At 38.1% G+C, this 19,879-nt stretch overlaps 2 protein-coding genes across 5 annotated transcripts; both read left to right on the top strand.

The window, feature by feature from the left end:
• Nucleotides 1–1,948: 1,948 nt before the first annotated feature.
• On the top strand, nt 1,949–8,677 carry adh5 (alcohol dehydrogenase 5). Its single transcript, XM_036569245.1, has 9 exons — nt 1,949–2,022; nt 2,463–2,564; nt 3,542–3,683; nt 4,306–4,393; nt 4,491–4,710; nt 6,174–6,434; nt 7,885–8,020; nt 8,288–8,426; nt 8,510–8,677. The coding sequence occupies exons 1-9, from the start codon at nt 2,005–2,007 to the stop codon at nt 8,532–8,534; spliced, it is 1,131 nt and encodes a 376-aa protein (XP_036425138.1). The 5' UTR covers nt 1,949–2,004; the 3' UTR covers nt 8,535–8,677.
• Nucleotides 8,678–10,455: 1,778 nt separating this feature from the next.
• Nucleotides 10,456–19,677, top strand: eif4ea (eukaryotic translation initiation factor 4ea). Of its 4 annotated transcripts, none has more exons than XM_036569242.1 (8): nt 10,456–10,561; nt 12,115–12,218; nt 12,605–12,700; nt 14,801–14,864; nt 15,398–15,511; nt 15,956–16,095; nt 17,690–17,822; nt 19,009–19,677. In XM_036569242.1, the coding sequence occupies exons 1-7, from the start codon at nt 10,544–10,546 to the stop codon at nt 17,802–17,804; spliced, it is 651 nt and encodes a 216-aa protein (XP_036425135.1). In that variant the 5' UTR covers nt 10,456–10,543; the 3' UTR covers nt 17,805–17,822; nt 19,009–19,677. The 4 variants fall into 4 exon arrangements, with proteins under 4 accessions (XP_036425135.1, XP_036425134.1, XP_036425137.1 ...); XM_036569241.1 differs by having other exon boundaries at nt 19,006–19,677; XM_036569244.1 differs by having other exon boundaries at nt 10,507–10,561; nt 12,115–12,177; nt 19,006–19,677.
• The last annotated feature ends 202 nt before the right edge of the window (nt 19,678–19,879 follow it).

The following is a 19,879-nucleotide window of genomic DNA, read 5'->3' as shown; positions in this document are numbered from 1 at the left end:
CTGCTCTGGGGGGGTCCCGTGGGCCTCCTGACCATTGAAGAACAGGGTAACAAAGTATGCAGAGAAAAAGATGGACTACAGTCTGTAACTGTGGAACTACAAAGTGCTCCTAAATGGTCAGTGGAGCTGATAAAATGGACAATGAGTGTAGAAACATGGAGGTGGTGTTAATGTTACAGCTGATCTGTTTTTCTTATAGTGGTTATTGGATACATAAAGGTACATAAAGATTTCAAATAACACCCCACGTCTTAGACCAGAGGTGCTCAGTCATGGTTCTGCAAATCTAGCACTGTTGAGAATTCAGAGCCAACACGCCTGGCTCTAATATTCAGAAGCCTCTGAAGGCCTTCACTTCCTGGACTTAGGGTAGGAGCTAAACTACAGGGTGGTAGATCCCCAGGACCAGGATTGGGTACCCCTGTCTTAGAAGAAGTGACAGACTAGAGGTCTACTCTTTTCGACCTTACATTCATGTATAGGGCTAATAGAATAATTGGATAACATAAATATTTATTTAGAAAAAAATACCATAATTTGAAAGCCCTTATAAAACATTTTCTAAATAAAGTCCAAGATAAAGCTACACATTTGGCCATTCAAGTGGTCACACGGCCAAAATAGGTGAAAAGCGTTTCTGCCTTTTGACCTTTGCACACAAACGAGGCTGGAACTTATCAGTTTCTCAAGCAAATCATTTTCTAATTAAGGTCCAAGATTATTTTTATTTATTTATTTATTTATTTATTTTTTTTAATTATTTATTAGATAATAACATTTGTACAAAAGCAGTATAAAGCAGAACAGATATAGTTAAGTCAGATAACAAACTGCATAAACAAAAGATGTGGTAACAAATTTAAACAACAAAGTTTAAACAAAAAAAAAGAGAAAAAAGCGAGGGGAAAGAACACGTTTTTACAAAAACAAATTAAATATAAGGTGCATATATTCATTGTTTTGACAGCTTTTTTTGTTTTTGGCGAGGGTAATAGAAGTTACGTATTGTTTAACTTCTATTTCAAATTTGAGAAAATCTGGTTTGGAGTGAGTAAATTTACATTTATGTATATGAAATTTTGCCAAAAGAATGATCAAATTAAAAATATAATATTCTTTGACTTTATTCTTTATTATCTGACTGAAGCCAAACAACACATTAACCAAAGAGAGATTAAAATCACCGTCAATACAATCCATGATAAATCTACATACATCCTTCCAGAGTTTTTTTTTTGTGTGGGAGCAGTGCCAGAACAGGTGTAGAAGAGTTTCTGGATCACAGAAAGAACAGTTGAGATTGATATAATTTTTACATTTAGCAAGAAATTGGTTAACTGGATAGCATCTATGTATAATTTTGTAAGAGACTTCCTTTATTTTATTGGTTAACAGATATTTAGAAGGTAAGTTACAAATATATTCCAATCAGGATTTTTTTTTACAAGAGAATTCCAATATGTAACTGCATAAGGAATAGAAGTGAATAGAATTTTAAGTAGAGGAGAGACATATCTGACCAATAAAAGCATCTTTTGGTTTCAGAACTGGCAGGTCCAAGATTAAGCTACGGATATTTTGCCCCAGTCTTCGATTGTGGTTTCAAGGCCAAAATAGTTGAAAAAGAGTTTCTGATCTTTGACCTTTGGACATGTAAGAATGGAGTCGGATAAAGTGTATAAACTTGAACAGAAAGTTCTTCTGTGTTTTCTTTTTTCATATTTCTGTGTTCTGAATTACACTGTCGTGCATTTTTCACTCTCCACTCCAAATCCTAAAAAAAAAAATCGATTCGATTCGATGTCCCTTCTTCATTCTCTTGAACCAATCGTTAGCCACAGCGCTGCTGCAGCGTTGAGAAAAGTAACGTCCTTAAACCCTTCCTCCTCTCTGATTGGTCGGCTGTGTATATTAGGTCTTCTGTGATTGGTGGAAATCCGATGCGCTGAGTGTTGTTTTTTTGTTTTTTCTTCAATCTCGCCCTTCGCTCTGGGGCTGCTGAACATGGCTACGGCTGGAACAGTGAGTACCCGTTAATATTGAATTTAATTAACTCTTAAAACGTTTAAAACGGGTTAAACATCGGGATTTAGCTCTGTGTCGTTTAAGGAGTTCAGTGTGGTAGCTGGAGTTTTGAGACGTCAGGCGAGCGCACATTTGTGCTCTGTGCACGAGTTGCAGGAGAAGTAACGTTAGTGGGAGGTTTTTGCACAAAGATTTATTGTGGTCAACTGACCCGTTTTCACACTCCTCAGTGCCCCCCCCTGTCTCTGACGCAACAAGAGAGTAAAGAAAAAACGTCCCTCAGCGACTTGAGGATGAATGAAAGTTTGCTGAAGCTGATGAGTGTTTTGCACGCTCACACTGTGCACCATCAGAAGTTACTCAGTGAGTGAACTTCTAAAAAGGCTATTGAGTTTGTGACTATAGATCTGAATTGCATGTGTCATTTTTTAACCTAGGTCATCAAATGCAAGGCGGCGGTGGCCTGGGAGGCCGGCAAGCCCCTGTCTCTGGAGGAGGTGGAGGTAGCACCACCCAAGGCCCATGAAGTTCGAGTGAAGGTAATCTAAAACATCACCTGTCTGATGAGAATCAACCAAATAACAGAACATCTGAGAGAAAAATAACGTCACACAAACTATTGGGAAACTCAGACAAAATCACAAAGTAAAATGCAATATTATCTGGCCTTAAAAGACAGCACACTGTCAGAGAGTGAGTGATCTAAAACCGAAAACCGCGCTGTCGATACAGACTCAGTCGGCACAGTCTGGCTATTACTGTATCTGCTAGGGAAACACAGAGAGTGCTGCAAACTCAAAGCTCAATATATCTTGACCTCCTAGCTTAAGAGGGACCGTATCATACATACATACACGCACACACATTTACGGACACCAAAACGTCTGTATCAGTTCTTACAGCAGAGGATTAATCAAAGCAGTTCAGCGCTAAGTTCAAATGGTTAAATTTCTGCTCCTCTGTCCATTTTATCTGTCCATCCATGGAATCTGCATGAACTGAAACTAACCAGAAAGCAGCTGTGAGACATCTTGGGTCGTGTCATGTTTACTGAGACAGTTACGCCACACTCTGGTGCAGGGGTGCTCAGTTTAGGGTGTAAAAGAGTTTTCTTTGTAAACGTGGTTATTTTCAATAATTCTTAGAAACTGAATAGAAACTAATCATTTGATTAGTATGCAAATAGTCAGATTTCATTTCATCACACTTAACAAAGGGCACAAATGGCATGTAAATAGCTTGAACAGCAAAACACTGATTACTGTATTCCAAAATTATGATCCAGGTTCCTACTCTACGTCTGAATGGCTGAATAAACACATTATATCTATGAATGCTAGTCGACTCTGCATCTCAGATTCCTCTGAATAGGCGTCATTTTAGCATCAGTTAGGTAAAACCGAAACTGTAATGAAAAGTCGAGAACAGAAATATTGTTGACAGTTTTTTATTCTCGCTAATGTTAAAAATAATTGTGTGTATGTGTGTGTGCGCGCGTGTGTGCACCCCTTTTCAGATCCATGCTACAGGAGTGTGCCACACTGATGCGTACACGCTGAGTGGCAGTGACCCTGAGGGGCTGTTTCCCGTCATCTTGGGGCACGAGGGGGCAGGAACGGTGGAGAGTGTAGGAGAAGGGGTCACTAAGTTCAAACCAGGTATGTCCAAACAAGCCTGAGCACAAGCCTCATTAGAACAGTACTTACATCCTAATCCTCAAGTTCATGACCAAATAACTCATTTCATTGTATGTTCCTTCCAGCATGCTATGATTATGCACCATCATTTGGAATTGTTATTGATAATAGGCATCACCCCACACGGAAATGAGAAGTAAAAACCTATCCTATTACAGTACCGCACCTCCTCTGGTAAAACTAATTTAGCTCGAATAGGGCCTCAGACTGAATAAATGTTAGAAACTATCTTGTGCTGTATTTAGATTTGTTGAATGAACCAGTGAGAATTTTAATCTGGTTATGAAAGTGAAAGAACACTTTGGCTGAACTAACTTTGCTTCTGAAACCTGTCCGTTGCTAAATCTTATAGAAGGCGCCAACATGAAAATGCAGCATCAGAATTGTTAATTTCATTGGACATTAAGACGTATATGACACTCATATTTAATCATACACATTGCAAAGACACAAACATGACAGGAGTTTATTTTAGGGGCAGCTGTGAATCCCGCTTACATAATGTTACAATCTTTTAACATGTACAGTACTGAAATGTGCAAATGCATGTAAAGTAATGTTTTTTTTCTCTGCTCCTGTTAAGGGGACACTGTTATTCCCCTCTACATACCACAGTGTGGAGAATGCAAGTTCTGTAAAAATCCCAAAACCAACCTTTGTCAGAAAATCAGGTAATTAGATGTGTTCTGTTTTTGTATCCTTTCCTGTTTGAGAGATGTCTGTGGTAGATCTGTTTAGTGGACCTGTGTTCTTCCTCTTCCCTCTCAGGGTGACCCAAGGCCAGGGGCTGATGCCTGATAAGACCACCAGGTTCACCTGTAAAGGAAAGCCAGTCTTCCACTTTATGGGAACCAGCACCTTTTCTGAGTACACCGTGGTGGCTGAGATATCTCTGGCCAAGGTGAACGAGAACGCTCCGCTGGATAAAGTGTGTCTGCTGGGCTGCGGCATCTCCACCGGCTATGGAGCTGCTCTCAACACCGCCAAGGTCTGCTAGTTTTACCCTTTTTCATCCCTGCTAAGCTTTTTATTCAGTCTGAGAATGTAAGCAGATTTACTTTCTTGCTGCTGTTCACAAGTTTTAACTGAACAATCGAAAGTACAGAACACTTGATTTTAATGACATTGGGATCAATCGCTCTCAGTTGATCTTTGCTGGAAAATAAAAGGTTTTAGATTTGGCCAGTGTTTTAGACTGTTTCTCATGATGTATTGATTACTGTAGTGCTAAAACGTCTGCGTTTTGTTTTACTGTGTTTGTAACCCTGTAGTAAATCAAAATAAAGAAATGGAGCGGTATAAATCGGTGGCAATATTGGATGATATGAATCATCCAATCATATTGAATATCTGCATCGGCCTGCAATTCCTATATCGATGCATCCCAAATAAATGATACTATTTTGTTGCAGATGCATGTGTAAAATTGCTGTAATATGATGTTGGTGCTCTACAGCTTTTTAGTTATCATTGCAAATGCACTGTGAGTGTAAATTATCCTGTAAAAATGAAGAAAGTTGTATAGCATCAGGAATGAAGTGAAATGCTTTGTAATTGGAAGGTAGTCATCAGGTTTTGAGGAAGGTTTTTTAAGAAATTTCTAAGGATAACTTCAAAATAAAGTACTATAAATACATAATTTTGAAATATTATTTATCATTTAAAGACCCAGGAAACCTAAATCTGTTTTCTTTCTAATTAGGTTAATCTTGTTCTTGCAAGAAAACAGTAAAAATGCACTAAGTAAACCTTCTGAGTAATCTTCCAGTGACCAGTGAGTGACTGATATATTTAACCATATTTCTCTCCTGTAAACTGGGCGGTCCTAATCTTGGCTAACGCTTCAGTAAGAATTCCCCTGACCAATCACAAGGCTGCACCTCTTGCCCCGCCCACACAGAACAGTTTCAGAGCCAGAGAAGCTTAGCGAGCTAAAGCTAACCCAGTATAACCAAAAGTTAGCAAGCTAGACCACCTGACTGTAGCTGTCTGTCGCCTGTTTGCTCGTTTATCCAACACCAACATTGTTTACTCATCTGTTCCTTCGTTCACATGTTGCTTCCTCCATCCGTTTGTTCGTTCATCTGTTCATCTGCACGTCCATGATTTTTTTCCATCCAGTTAGCATCACATAAAAGCTCGATAATGATTTTAGTGGTCTGATCAGCTGTTTTTATCATATATCTTATATTTTTCGTTTAAGCTTTGCTGGATGTTTAATATAACAAGTTTTTACTCTGTGTTCTCTGGGACTTTAAAAACTGTTGTTCACTGGAAAATGAAATAATGTCCTTCTAATTCATAATTCAGTCTACGTTTTAGTGGTAATTATGTATTAGCAGTATTGTGGTTACACCATGCACTAAAAGTTTCTTTGAAAATTATTCCCTTTGTTTCAGCACACCTTGCTTTGCACCGTCTACATAAAAGTCGTCTCTTGTTTCTCTGCAGGTTGAAGCTGGCTCCACCTGTGCTGTGTTTGGTTTGGGAGCTGTTGGTCTGGCCACTGCGATGGGCTGCAAGGCGGCCGGTGCCACCAGAATCATCGGCATCGACATCAACCCGGACAAGTTTGAGACTGCCAAGAAGTTTGGAGTCACTGAGTTTGTGAACCCTAAAGACCACAGCAAACCGATTCAGGAGGTTCTAGTGGAGATGACTGATGGGGGAGTGGACTACTCCTTTGAGTGCATTGGTAATGTGGGCATTATGGTAAGTGGGTGAGTTATATAGAGATGTACTGAAAATAACATTATAGATGATAATAGAATCAATCCCTCATCCTTATTCTTAACTGTAGTGATCCCCTGTTTTTCTCAACCTGCAGCAGCATGACTGATTTGTAATTTAAAATGATAATTTGGTGAAAAAATGAAATGTCCACAATTTTTTTTCTCTTACCTCAGCTGTGCTTCATCAGTGTAGATGTTCCTGTTCGGTGTTTGGTGTCCGAAACATGTTTCTTTAGTTTTGCACTGAAGTTATGAGACTGGTATAGATAAGAAATAAAAGCTTATACTCTACCAGTTTTTGATGTTTCTAAGTGAAAATAAGTACAACCTTTATAGAGAACATGTCTAATATTGAGGGGAAAAAATAAATCATTAAACATAAAATGTTAAATGCCTTAACTTTTGCGTAGTCCACATTTTGTGTTTTTATTGTAGTTGTGCTTTAAAATGCTCAGAAGTGTGTTCTCTATAGAGGGTGTGTTAACTTCATTTTGACATCAACAAAACATGTAATTACACCTGGGGCACATGAACTTTTGCATATGACTGTTCAAACTGCAGATCTTGATCATCATGTTCTCGTCTCAGACCTCTTCAGGTTAACTCTTGTGTTGTGTTCGGGTCAAAATGACAGTTTATGAGATATTTATTAGAGCTAAAGTAGTGCAGATGTCCAAAAAGACCACTGATGATGCAAGCCAGATGAAAAATACTTGACAAAGAGTCTTTATGAATTTGAAAAAGTGAAAAATATATATCTGTTTTCAAATGCATCAAAATATTGTTTTTTTTCATATTCCGTCAAATATAATACAATGACCGTCATCTTCATCAATGATCGTAGTAGATTTTGTATCAAAATCTTATGGCAAAGCCCTGTTTTTGTAAATTGCAAATAACATAAATGGTTTATATTGCAAATAATTCAGGTAATGAGTTATGAAAAGGTATAGTAGCTATTTTAAAAATAAAATGTGTAACTGTACTGGTAAAGTAGATGTCGTGGGTCATTATGATGAACAATACATCCATTACTAAGCAGCAAACAGGACACAAGGGTTAAAGGGGAATTCCACTACTTTTTTAAAATTGCTGCATGGTTATAGTTAAGATGTAAACAGAGTCATTCAGAGTGGTTTAGTGTGAAATGCTCAGTTCTAGTGAAACTTACTAAGTTAGGGCAGTTCACAGTGGTGGTCATAGGAACCAGACATCCACCCTTTAAAAGCTGCCTGATGTCTGAGACATTGTTTTAGGACAGTTTTGCAATAAGCTTTGGCGAGGTACCTGCAGGGTGTTGTAAGGCAATATAGTACTAGGAGGGTGGAGGTCAGATTGTGTAAGTTACCCAGAACTATCACTTTATGATGTGAGTGCATTATTGGCTGTGGGGCGTGATTCAGAGACCTGATGGCAGCTTTTGTTTGCAGCGATCTGCTCTGGAGGCATGCCATAAGGGCTGGGGAACAAGCGTGATCATCGGCGTGGCCGGGGCAGGACAGGAGATCTCAACACGTCCCTTCCAACTGGTCACAGGACGCACGTGGAAAGGCACAGCTTTTGGAGGCCAGTCTCTTTTTGTCATGAATTTAATTTTGTTATTCTATTCGTAGTTTTTTTGCCGCGTTTTAACTGCAGTAACTAAAGCAGTTTTTGCACAGTATTGTCAAAATGTCGATTACTGGCAAGTACAATGAGATGCTCATTGTTCTCTCGTTTGAAGTGGGTGGAGAAATAAGTTTTTCCTTCAAGTGTGAAACAGAAAACCATTATATTTAGTAATGATTTTTTTTATTTATTTATTTTTTTTAACACCTGTGCTTAACTTTGCAGGCTGGAAGAGTGTAGAGAGCGTCCCTAAACTAGTGGATGACTACATGAACAAAAAGCTGATGGTGGATGAGTTTGTGACTCAGACGATGCCTTTTGCGCAGATTAATGAAGCCTTTGACCTCATGCATGCTGGAAAGAGGTTTGTTTCCTTTACGTTCCTGACTCTTCTTATTTTGCACGTTTACATAATCTAAAACAATCTCCCCTGTGTGTCTCCCGCAGCATCCGAGCCGTCCTGACGTTCTGATGTGCCAAGATCCGCAAGCCTTAACTCCTGCTGTTGTGGAGCAATCACATTAATGTTTAGTCTTTGGGCACTTGCACTGTTAATCGTAACTTTTTGATTACATGTGAATGTGTAGAAGAGTCAATAAAATTGATTCAAACACATTGCATTGTCTGATTTCTGTTTGTCACAATTGTTTATGTCTACTGAAAGTTGACCCATTTTTCCATAAATCTGGGCTATAAACTATAAACAGATGGTGTCTCTTCAGTGATATACTCTAAAAATTATTTTTATAAAAAAATACAGAGCATGTAAGATTTTTGGCTTTCAGCAGTAAATTGTAAGCCTATAGCAATATGTGTATGATCATAAAACACATCCTCTGTTAATTTGAGGGGAGCTTTTACAAAAAATAAATAAATAAATAAAAATGTATATTTATTTCCTGCAGTTACTGAATAATTTGCCTTATAATTCGGTTATGTAAATTCAGATGGAAAAACCTAAATATACCCTGGAGGATAAGAGGTTAAATTATCCACTACTTCAAATAATAGTAATTAAAAATGGATTACTTGAGTGATATTAAATGAGGACAAATAACAAGCCACGAAACGCATCATCACACGACATCACCTGTATATAGATGTAATATAAAAATGCTCTAAGCAGTACATAACAGTAACAGTCATTGCTATCTAAATCTTAAACTGCTTAAAGTGTTGTTTTGTTGATTTTCTAGTAGTAAAAATGAGACATCGTGCACTTTACAAACTTAAATACAACTCCTCTGTTGATTTTAGTGCATGATTTATATTTGCTGAATTTGACATTGAATATTCAATGCAAATACATAGAAATTGTGCACTAAAATCTGCAGACAAATGCCATATATTTGTTAAAAATTGCAAAATATGTAACTCGGCCAGGGTGTTCAAACTTTCCATATGACTCTATTTAGTCATTGTGGCTGTGATGGCCTTTTTTCTAAATCCGTATAATTGGCAAAAAGTTTGTATAACACCACAAGAGAAGACATCACTGAAAAAATACATACAGTCAATTGAAAACTGGACGTGTGTAATTATAACAATGTATGTTATATGCATAATGTTTAAAAAATAAAATAATATGAGCATGAATGATGAGGGCGTGTAGTAATTCTTCATCAAGTGGCCAAGAAATTAGTGACTTTTTTATTATTGGAGCTTTTCTCATTGGAATCATCCATTATAATCAAAGCAGAAAGTTTAGACCGTGTTCAGAGGAGCAGATGCACATGAGCCTGAGGTCACCATGCCCAGTTCTGGGCATTAGCTACACTCAGATGGTTCTTTATTAAAGATATGGTTCTACTTTGAACCATAAGTTCTATACACCTTTTTCATACTTAAATTGTTGTTTTCATGGTAAAATGTCTCCAGATTGATTTAGAATGTGGTTCTATATAGGACCTTTTGAAAATGGTTCTATATAGCACCAAAAAGGGTTCTACTGATACAAGTTTGACACTGTAACAATACCCAGAACCCTTTTTGGTGCTATAGAGAACCATATACAAACCATTCTCCATCAATCTGAAGAGCCATTTCACCATGCAAAGAACCATTTAAGCATGAAATGGATCTAAAAAGCCATATAACCATTCCCTTTACTGAAGAGCCCTTGAAGAACCATCTTTTTTAAGAGTGTAGAGGGGTATAAAGCCCCCCAGCATTGGTCTGTGGTGCAGTGGAACTGTTCTCTGGAGTGATGGAGCTCCGTCCAATACCTTTGGGATGAGTTGAAGTGATCCAGAACTGACCATGAAACATCTGTACCTGACTTAGCTAATGCTCAATCAAATCCTCACAGCAATGTTCCAACATCTAGTGTAAAGCCTTCCCAGAGGAGTAAAGGCTATTACTGCACTAAAGTCTACTAATACTCTTGATTTCAGACTAAACTTTTGGAGACATTGTAAGAATAGTGGCTTTATTCAAAAACTAGTAAAGGCATCAACATCACCATCCTCTATCTCTCAGAAGATGGCTTCTGCTGAACCGGTGAGTGACAGTGTCAGAGTTAAAAACTGTGTTTCTGCTCACATATTTGGCTCTTTCTGTCTTCCAGCTGAGATATAAAAGCTTTTAGGTGATGAGTATTGCTGATTTCCTCCTGCTGTTACACTGAGCGCTGTAATAGTAAACAGACCGGGCTTTATTTATTTACAGCTAAAGTAGCTTAGCCAGACTGCTAGCTAGCTCACGTAGCAAACACTGCAATAAACTGATTAACTGTAGATGTTTTTCATACATTTCGCTCAGTTACGTGCCTTTACCCTCGTTATACGGATTTATACGCAGTTTCTGCCTTTTATGGGTTAGTTTTGTGCTCATTTAGCCAACTGACTGGCTAGTTTAGCTGTTTAGGGCAAAGTTGTTAGCTGTTAGCCAGCTTCTTGTTCGAATGTTCCCGTTCCACCTTAAAGGATGCAGCGGTTGCATTCTGGCCATTCTGGCTCTTGAGACACCAGAGCGAATCTTCTGCACTGTTTAAGGTGGAATGGGAAAATACGAACAAGAAGGTGGCTAATAAGCTGACTTCACGTTAACGTTTTGGAGGGGTTAAGTCACTTTTTTGGTGATGTGTCCGTGTTAAAAAGGTAATTTTCTCGAGTGTACAAAAACGATTTTTAGTGTGAGCACACAGACACGGTGCTCATTTGTAATGTTGACGTTAACAAAGCTAAGCTAAGCTAACACTAAAGCTGAATAAACAAACTTGATTTAAATATCGAAACGTGGTTGCTTTGTTACATTTGTCGTTGAATGGCGTTTAAACAGCTGCCTGCTGTGTTCAGAGTACAGAAATATTACAGGGAACAGCGGTTGCGTTATTGGTTTATGTTATTTTCTTGAGCAGGGATTTGTACTGTGGTTCAAATAACATAATGAACAATTGCTTCACAGTTATTGTTGGATTCCTGTTCTACACAAGGATTAGAGCTAAAGTAGTCAGGGGTTCTTTAGTAAAGAGTGGTTCTATTTAGAAATATGAGTTCAACACAATTTCATGCTGAAAAAGGTTCTTTATGTGTTCTATATGTTTCTATAAAAAAAACCTTTTTGGAAAAAGGTTCTTTATAGCACCAAAAAGGGTTTTTCTGCTAGTACAAGCTTAACATCATAACAATAGAACACTTTTCAAAAAAGTTCTGCATAGAACCATATACAACACATTCTCCATCAGTCTGGGGGAAAAGAAAATCACCAGAGAACCCTTTAAGCACGGAATTGTTCTATATAGAACTCAGTTCTAAATACAACCATTGCCTTTACTAAAGAGTCTTTTTAAGGTGTGTAACATACACTTTCAAACACTTTTTTAAATCTGTAGTAAATGAGCGAGTAATTATTTGTGGTTGTTAAATTAGTTTTCACATCTGTCATGTGTTCAGACTCTTGCTGAGTTACTTCAGTATGTGCGGTTCTATTTGCTCTATTTACATAATCCTGTAATGTAGGCCTGTAACTCCTTTTCCATTATAACATTGTATTATAATTCAAGTATTTTCTTTTCATGTAAGTCAAGTAATGAAGTTTCTCATCCTATGTAGGAAATAACCCCAAATACACTTCATACTGAAGAAGAGAAAAATGATGTTACTGGGCAAGAAATTGTGAGTCCTGAAGATTACATTAAACATCCACTGCAGAACAGGTAAAAGTCTAGATTTTTGACTTATATGTTCATTTCCAAGATTTGGAAATGGTTAAACAAGCCATAAATTAATGTATTTTTATTTCTATTTATTGTAACAATGCTTTTTGGGGGCAAATAAACACATACCACCTAGATAACTTTTTAAATCTAGCTTACTCCAGTGCACAGTATATATGACATGCAACCATTTAATCCCAGAAAATCAATTATTTTTGTTTGTGACAAAGTTCATGTTCATATTTATGGTGTAAGGCAGGGGACTAGTGCTTGTGTCCATACTGTATATATTTCAAACGCATTTATGTATATAAAAATAAACTTTACCTGCCAGAGTCTGTTAGTCTTATTGACAGTGATAATGTTTTTGTTTGTTTGTTTTTCAGATGGGCTTTGTGGTTCTTTAAAAACGACAAAAGTAAAACCTGGCAAGCTAACCTGAGGCTCATCTCCAAATTCGACACAGTTGAAGACTTTTGGGCGTAAGTTACTGATCTTCACCTTCAGAAACACTAGTGTTGGTGTTTGGTGGGTGACACCAAATGTTGGAATGTGCTGTTCTTTAGGTAGAGGTGTTTGCTAGTTTACATGATTTTGAACTTTGAACTATTATTTACATGGAGGAATGCAATTAACCTGTCGTAAACTGTTGATATTAAAGCGGAATAACCAGTTCCTACCACTGAATCCACAACCCTTTCTGTAGACATACTGTGGCCTTTGCTTCACATCTTTACACTTATGTTCAGTCTAGTTGGGAACCCAGTTTCTTAGCAGCATTATTGTGTAATGTTTAATTTAATTAGCAGAGACAGAACAGTAGAAAGTTCCATCTTATAGTGATCTTTGTACTTGACATGGTGCAGAATTACAACTAAAAATTTACCACTAAACATAATATTAATGATGAAAACACATTTGTGTTTTCCATGTGACTTTATGTATGTTGAAGTTCTTGCAGTGACCATTTTAAATGTGAGTTTACTTCCCCTATATCTGCAAAATTTATTCATGTATGAATCTAAAAAAAATATAATGGTTTAAACAAAAATGAAGAAGATGCAGAGGTCACAAAAATGAAGCAAAAAGACAGGAGCTCCTGGGGCATGGGTGCAGCAAACTCGAAGTAACATGTCGATGCTGGAAAAGGCAAAAACTGGAAAATCCATCCACTTCCACAAGGCATGTGCAAAATAAATCCCAGAGCAAAGATATTTCTGTGCACACCGTCTTAAGAGAAGTATGAAAAGCCTTTATTGAAACATGACGGTATGTATAAAAATGTGCAGACGCATATATATATATATATATATATATATATATATATATATATATATATATATATATGCGCTTCTGCCACCCGTTGGTCATAAAGGATAAGAAAAGGGGGAGAAGGGGGGAAAAATAAGGTGAGAAATCAATATCCTCATTCAAGCCAGGATACTCTGTGGCTTTAAGAGTAAAAATCCAAAAAGTCTCCCTCTGAAGTAATTGCTTTAATTTGTAATGAACTTTGGAATGACCTCAATGGCCATCACTTGTAACAAGCTGGGCCTTGGATGTTTATGCCTTATAATGCAAAATATAGGCTTTTTTCTTCCTGACCAACAGGTGTGTGTATGAATGTTCAGTAATCTCTTGGGAGCTGAGGACACCAGTTGCTGTTGTTGTTAAACACTTCAGCTGCTCAACAGTCCAGAGTTGTGCTTTCATAATGTGCTACACATTTTCAATAGGACACAGGTCTGGACTGCAGACAGGCCAGTCTAGTACCTGCACTCTCTTACTACCAAGCCACACTGTTGTAACACATGCAGAATGTGTCTTGCTGAAAAAACAGGGTCATCCCTGAAGAAGGTGTCATCATAGAGGCAACATATGGTGCTCTAAAATGTGTATGTAGTATTAACGGTGCCTTCACAGATGTGCAGGTTACCCATCAATACGCCCCCATACTGTGACAGACACTGGTAACAATCGGGATGGTCCTTTTCTTCTTTGGCCCACAGAAAACAATGTCCATTATTTCCAGAAACAATTTGAAAGGTGGACTTGTTAGCCCCCAGCACACATTTCCACTTTGCATCAGTCCATCTCAGAGGAGCTTTAGCCCAGAGAGGTCAATCGCTTTGCATAAGAGAGTCTTTCCAGTGTTGGCTTTCAGCCTTGCCCTTTACACACTGAGATTTCCCCAGATTCCCTGAATCTTTAATAATGTTAATGGACTGTAGATGGTGCAATCACTAAATTCTTAGCAGTCGTGTAACTGTTTAAACTGTTGGGCTATTCATGCACACAGTTTTTCGCAAAGTGCAGACTGATCTTGAATGCTCCTTTTATACCCAGTCGTGTCAGCATCACCTTTTACCTGTTCACATGTGGAAAGTTCCATAAAATTTGATAAGGGAAATTATTTAATGTCTCTTCTTTGTGCTGTTACCTGTGAGAGACCATTTACAAATCACTGCTTTCTGTTTGTATTTGTATTTTATGTAACTGACCCAAGTATTTTACTTCTTTTGTACAAAAATATGCACTTCTGTGATGCAGCTTTGAAGAACTTTGCTCTTGTATTCCTATAGGCTTTACAACCACATCCAGTTATCAAGCAACTTAATGTCTGGATGTGACTACTCACTCTTTAAGGTAAGCACTGTAATGAGATTATCTGTTACTTTTGTCCATGTTTGTTTCATTTATACCATTATTTAGTCTGCCCACCATTCTCCAGTGTATCATTAAAGAAATACGGCATTGATTTTCTACCTAATCTCTGCTGCCTTTGTGTCATGTGGTCGATTACCACAAAATTACGTTTTAACGTGTTTCCTTGTGCTTATAAAAGCCAGAAAGCACAATGACTTTTTTAATAGAAGCTAGTAAGCCGATGCTGATTATGAATGTGTTTGGGTTCAGTGAGTTTTCTGTGCTTTTGTAAGACACATAAAAATTATTTAATTAACCAGACATATGCTAAAGATGCAGCAGGAAGAGGTTAGGTTATGCTGTAGTATTCCTTAAATCTGTGTGATCTGATATAGTGTGCTCACAGACCTCAGGGCTGTTCCTTGTGTGAGCGTATGAGGAAAAGAGAGAAGAGTGTGGCCTAATGAATGACCCCTGTGTGAGTGTATGAGAAGTATGTGACCTCATGTTCACCTCTGCTGTTTTTGGAGCAGGATGGTATTGAGCCCATGTGGGAGGATGAGAGGAATAAGAAAGGAGGCCGCTGGCTCATCACTCTCTCCAAACAGCAACGAAGAGCCGACCTGGACCGCTTCTGGCTCGAGACGGTATCTATACGACGCTGGCAAAAGCGATTCTTTCATAAATGATTCAGTGCATCAGATTGTTTAATTACGATTATTTAAGAAAAGATTCAGTGCATCATGTTATTTCATATTTTACAATTCAATTAATTATAATTCTTTAAAAATCAAGTCAGTGGATTATGAAGTTTCATATTTTACAATTCAATTTAAATACAGCATTTTAGGAAATGATCTTTTGTATAAAGAAATTTCAAATTTTATGATTCATTTTAATTATAGTATTTTAGGAAAGTGTACTTGCATTCTATGGGAACTTTAGTTCACTTGATTTAGCAGACCTGGGAGTATTTATACTCACCTACATACATGATCACTCATATTAAATGCCATAAAACAGCTTTTAGATTTATTTTTTATGTAGGAGCATAATGAAATAGATAATTTGTGTGCTGGTTTGTGTTTCAGCTTCTGTGTCTGGTGGGGGAAGCATTTGATGACCACAGCGATGATGTCTGCGGTGCCGTTGTCAACATTCGGACGAAAGGAGACAAGATAGCAATATGGACGACAGACTATGAAAATAAAGATGCAGTCGTACACATCGGGTAAGGGCAAATTGGTGTTTATGGAGATTTAATAAAAAGAAAAGCTACGTTTATGGAGCACATTTGATACACAAATGCAGTTGGAAGTGCTTAACATAAAAGTAAAATAAAACAGCATAATAAACATAAAGAAATATAAGACATAAATTAGATATAAAGAAGCTTTATTAGTTTTTAAAGAAACTTTATTAGTATTTAGTTGATGCTCCAGGTCATATTAAAGGCTGGGTGACTATTGACATCTGGTGTTTGTTAGCTACATTAGCCTCATATTCATTCATTCATCATCTAAACCGCTTATCCTTCTGGGTCGCGGTGGGGTGCTGGAGCCTATCCCAGCTGTCATTGGGCGGAAGGCAGGATACACCCTGGACAGGTCGCCAGTCCATCGCAGGGCAGACAGACAGACATACACATTCACACACTCACTCACACCTAGGGGCAATTTTAGCACGTCCAGTTGGCCTGACTGCATGTCTTTGGACTGTGGGAGGAAACCGGAGTACCCGGAGGAAACCCACGCAGACACGGGGAGAACAGGCAAACTCCACACAGAAATGACCCTGGTCGCCCGGCCGGGAATCGAACCCAGGCCATTCTTGCTGTGAGGCGACAGCGCTACCCACTGCGCCACCGTGCCGCCCGTTAGCCTCATAGCTCCAGCAAAAAAACTAAAAAAGCAACATTTGGACTCCACACATGCATTGGCTGACCGATGACACTGGGATAAGTGTAAAAATTATGTAAACCTTTTTTTTGCCAACTGTTTCTTTAAGCATGATTCATCATGTCATATTTACACCAAATTCTTGTTTCTCTGTAATCATCCATCAAAATATATTGACTTCTCCAGAGTCCAGTGCCCAACTGATATATCAATTGGCCGATATTAGAAATCAGATGATAATTTCGCTGATAATACGCATATAATTGGCTCTTCTTTTGTTTGGGATTTAAACTGACAGTTTCCTGATTTATAGGGATCTATAATCTATGTAACAGCAGTAGACTCATCTGGTAAATATGTAATATATAGTAATATAAAATGTAGTAATAAATAAAATGCACGACCTCACCCTTAGCTTGAGAATATCAGTATAACATCTATTTTTATGAAGACAGCGAAATAAGACAAAAAAACATAATAAGAAAAATAACTCCTCCCTTCCCACTACGCCTACTTATTACCAAAAAGCTCAGCTAGCTCAGGAGACCCCAGCATGGAAGGGAAGATGATTTCTCATCCATGTTAACTTTAACTAACCTACACTGCTGACCTATTAATTAGAAAGTGCTGAAAGTGCTCCTGTGGTTTATCCAGGCGACCCGTAGTCAGCTACTTAGGCAACCTGAATGTACTCCTTGTGAAAATGTAACTGTTGATCAATTGATTGATTTCCTTTAATGAATGTCAGCGCCCGCCGTTTGAGAAAACCCTCCTGAATACGGTTGAAGTTAATAACGTCCTTGTGTTAAATTCTGCAGTTTCAGCACATACTGACGTACACACACACACATTCCTTTATCTAAAACGTGCCTGTTTTTTTCCTGCTGAGCTGATGATTTCTGCTGATCTGCTGTTATATCTTCACAGGCGAGTCTACAAGGCCCGGTTAGGTGTACCACCTAATGTCATCATTGGATACCAGTCACATGCAGACACAGCTACAAAAAGTGGCTCCACCACCAAGAACAAGTTTGTGGTCTGAGGACTGACCCAGTGCACGGTATTTCTCTTCATTCTCTTTTTTTCATATTTCTTATGGTGTTTTTCCACTGTGCAGCTTAATACCATGTGGTGCCATTACTAATTCTGTAATCTTTCCACTGCCAAATGTGAGGCACTTTTCCACTGCATGGCACCGGCTCAACTCGACTTGTCTTTTCTGGTTTTCCGATACCAAAAGGTGGTCAAAACGCTACAGACTACCGATTGGTCGGAGAGAATGGCTAAATACGTATGTTAACGTTAGCTACCAGGTTAGCAGTGCATCTTGCATCGCCTTTTTGAGCACCCAGAATCGTCTTATTGTCTCAGCTCTGATGTAGTTTTTGTCAAACTCTCCTGTTTTTTTTTCTTTCTCAGCAATCTTTCGTCTTACTACTATCAGCCTCTTCTGAACAACATTTGTCTCCTTCATATCACGGCAGTTTCAAATTGCCATCGCTATGATGACCAGTTACATAGAAGGGGTGCTATAGCTGCAGTGGAAAACGAAGAATCTGGTGCCAAAAGCGAGCTGAGTCGAGTTGAGTCGAGCCATATTGTGCAGTGGAAAACTGGCTATACTGTATGGCCCCCCTTGCCCCCATCACTTAGCACTACGCTAGTCAGTGCAGGTGCCTGTTACGTGACATAACGGAAATGGCGGTTATCCTTCTCCTCCAAGTGCTGAAACTCAAGAGAACGCGAGTCATGCAGCAAGACAACAAACCTAAGCTCACAAGTCGTTCTACCAAAGAATGGTTAAAGAAGAATAAAGTTAATGTTCTGAAATGGCCAAGTCAAAGTCCTGACCTTAATCCTGTAGAAATGTTGTGGAAGGACCTGAAGAAAGCAGCTACTGGAAACGTTTAGTTGCAGTTATTGCTGCACAAGGGGGTCACACTGAATACTGAAAGCAAAGGTTCACATACTTTTGCCACTCACAGATCTGTAATATTGGATTCTTTTCCTCAATAAATAAAAGTAAACAAGTGATCAAGTAATATTTTTCTCTCATTTGTTAAATTTGGTTCTCTTTATCTACTATTAGGACTATTAGGAAATCTGATGAAGTTTTAGGTCAAATGTATGCAGAAATGTAGAAAATCTAAAGGGTTCACAAACTTTAAAGCACGTAGCCTTTGTCACAGAGAGCTGCAATTTCGATTTAACTTTATACCGTTTTTCACTGCTTTTTGTTACAGCAGCTGCGACATCAGTGCTGTTTCAATGAAGAAACCAAAGTTACACCTAACGAGAGCCAGTGAGAGGATCGGCATGCGCTACATACAGGAAAGAAAAACAGTGGAATGGTGTGGAAAACTCTTCTGGACTTCTGTTAATAAGCAGACATGCTAAAACAGTGTCTTATAACTAACTGTACAGTGTATAAAAGCAGAACCATATTAATTTTTTGCATTGGTTTATTGCTGCATTGGGAATCATTGAGATAACTGATTGTATGTGTTTTATTACTTGTTTACTTTTTTGGTTTAAAAAAAAAATACTACAACATCTAATTTATTTCATTTACTTTAGTTTTATATTGATGTTGATTTGAATATTGGTCAGCCTTGATGAACATACTCATTTGATTTTTGTTTGTTTCTTTTTTTGCCACCTTGAAATGAAATGATTTCAAGAAAGCCCTTTAGATCCTTCAAATCCGTTCAGTTGTAAATGTGTATGATTGACATTTTCTGTTGCGTTCTGTATTCCTGGTGTGTATAGTAATACAAACGATAAAAATGATGAAAAGATTTGGATGCCTTGATTAATGGGGGTAAAAAAAAAAGAAGAAAAATATAATAGGAATGAAAACTGTATGAGAGATGACTGTAAATAAATGTGTACAGTGCATTGTCTTAATCCAGTGATTATCACTGTGCTGCTGTCATCATGTGTGTGGTGCTTGTTCTTGTTTTCACCTCCGTTTCGTCAAAAGTGAGATGGACGCACCTGCCAGCCGTACGCTGAGCCTGAGCGCCAGCAAAGAAGCAGTTAAGGAGTGGAAGCAAAAGATTTATAACCTTAACAGGACACTTCTTAACTGGTCTCGCCTCAGGACACACATTTGTC

Source organism: Colossoma macropomum, unplaced genomic scaffold (genome assembly GCF_904425465.1).
Source record: "Colossoma macropomum unplaced genomic scaffold, Colossoma_macropomum, whole genome shotgun sequence".
NCBI lineage: Eukaryota > Metazoa > Chordata > Actinopteri > Characiformes > Serrasalmidae > Colossoma > Colossoma macropomum.
Note: the sequence above shows the minus strand (reverse complement) of the source record. Positions and strands in the feature narration are given on the sequence as shown.

Excerpts from the sequence above, each read along its gene's own strand:
- adh5 (XM_036569245.1), top strand. Across the intron at positions 4,394-4,490 it reads AACCTTTGTCAGAAAATCAG|GGTGACCCAAGGCCAGGGGC; the intron begins GTAATTAGATGT and ends CTTCCCTCTCAG. Across the intron at positions 6,435-7,884 it reads TTGGTAATGTGGGCATTATG|CGATCTGCTCTGGAGGCATG; the intron begins GTAAGTGGGTGA and ends TTTTGTTTGCAG.
- eif4ea (XM_036569242.1), top strand. Across the intron at positions 14,865-15,397 it reads GTGACTACTCACTCTTTAAG|GATGGTATTGAGCCCATGTG; the intron begins GTAAGCACTGTA and ends TTTTTGGAGCAG. Across the intron at positions 16,096-17,689 it reads GATGCAGTCGTACACATCGG|GCGAGTCTACAAGGCCCGGT; the intron begins GTAAGGGCAAAT and ends ATATCTTCACAG.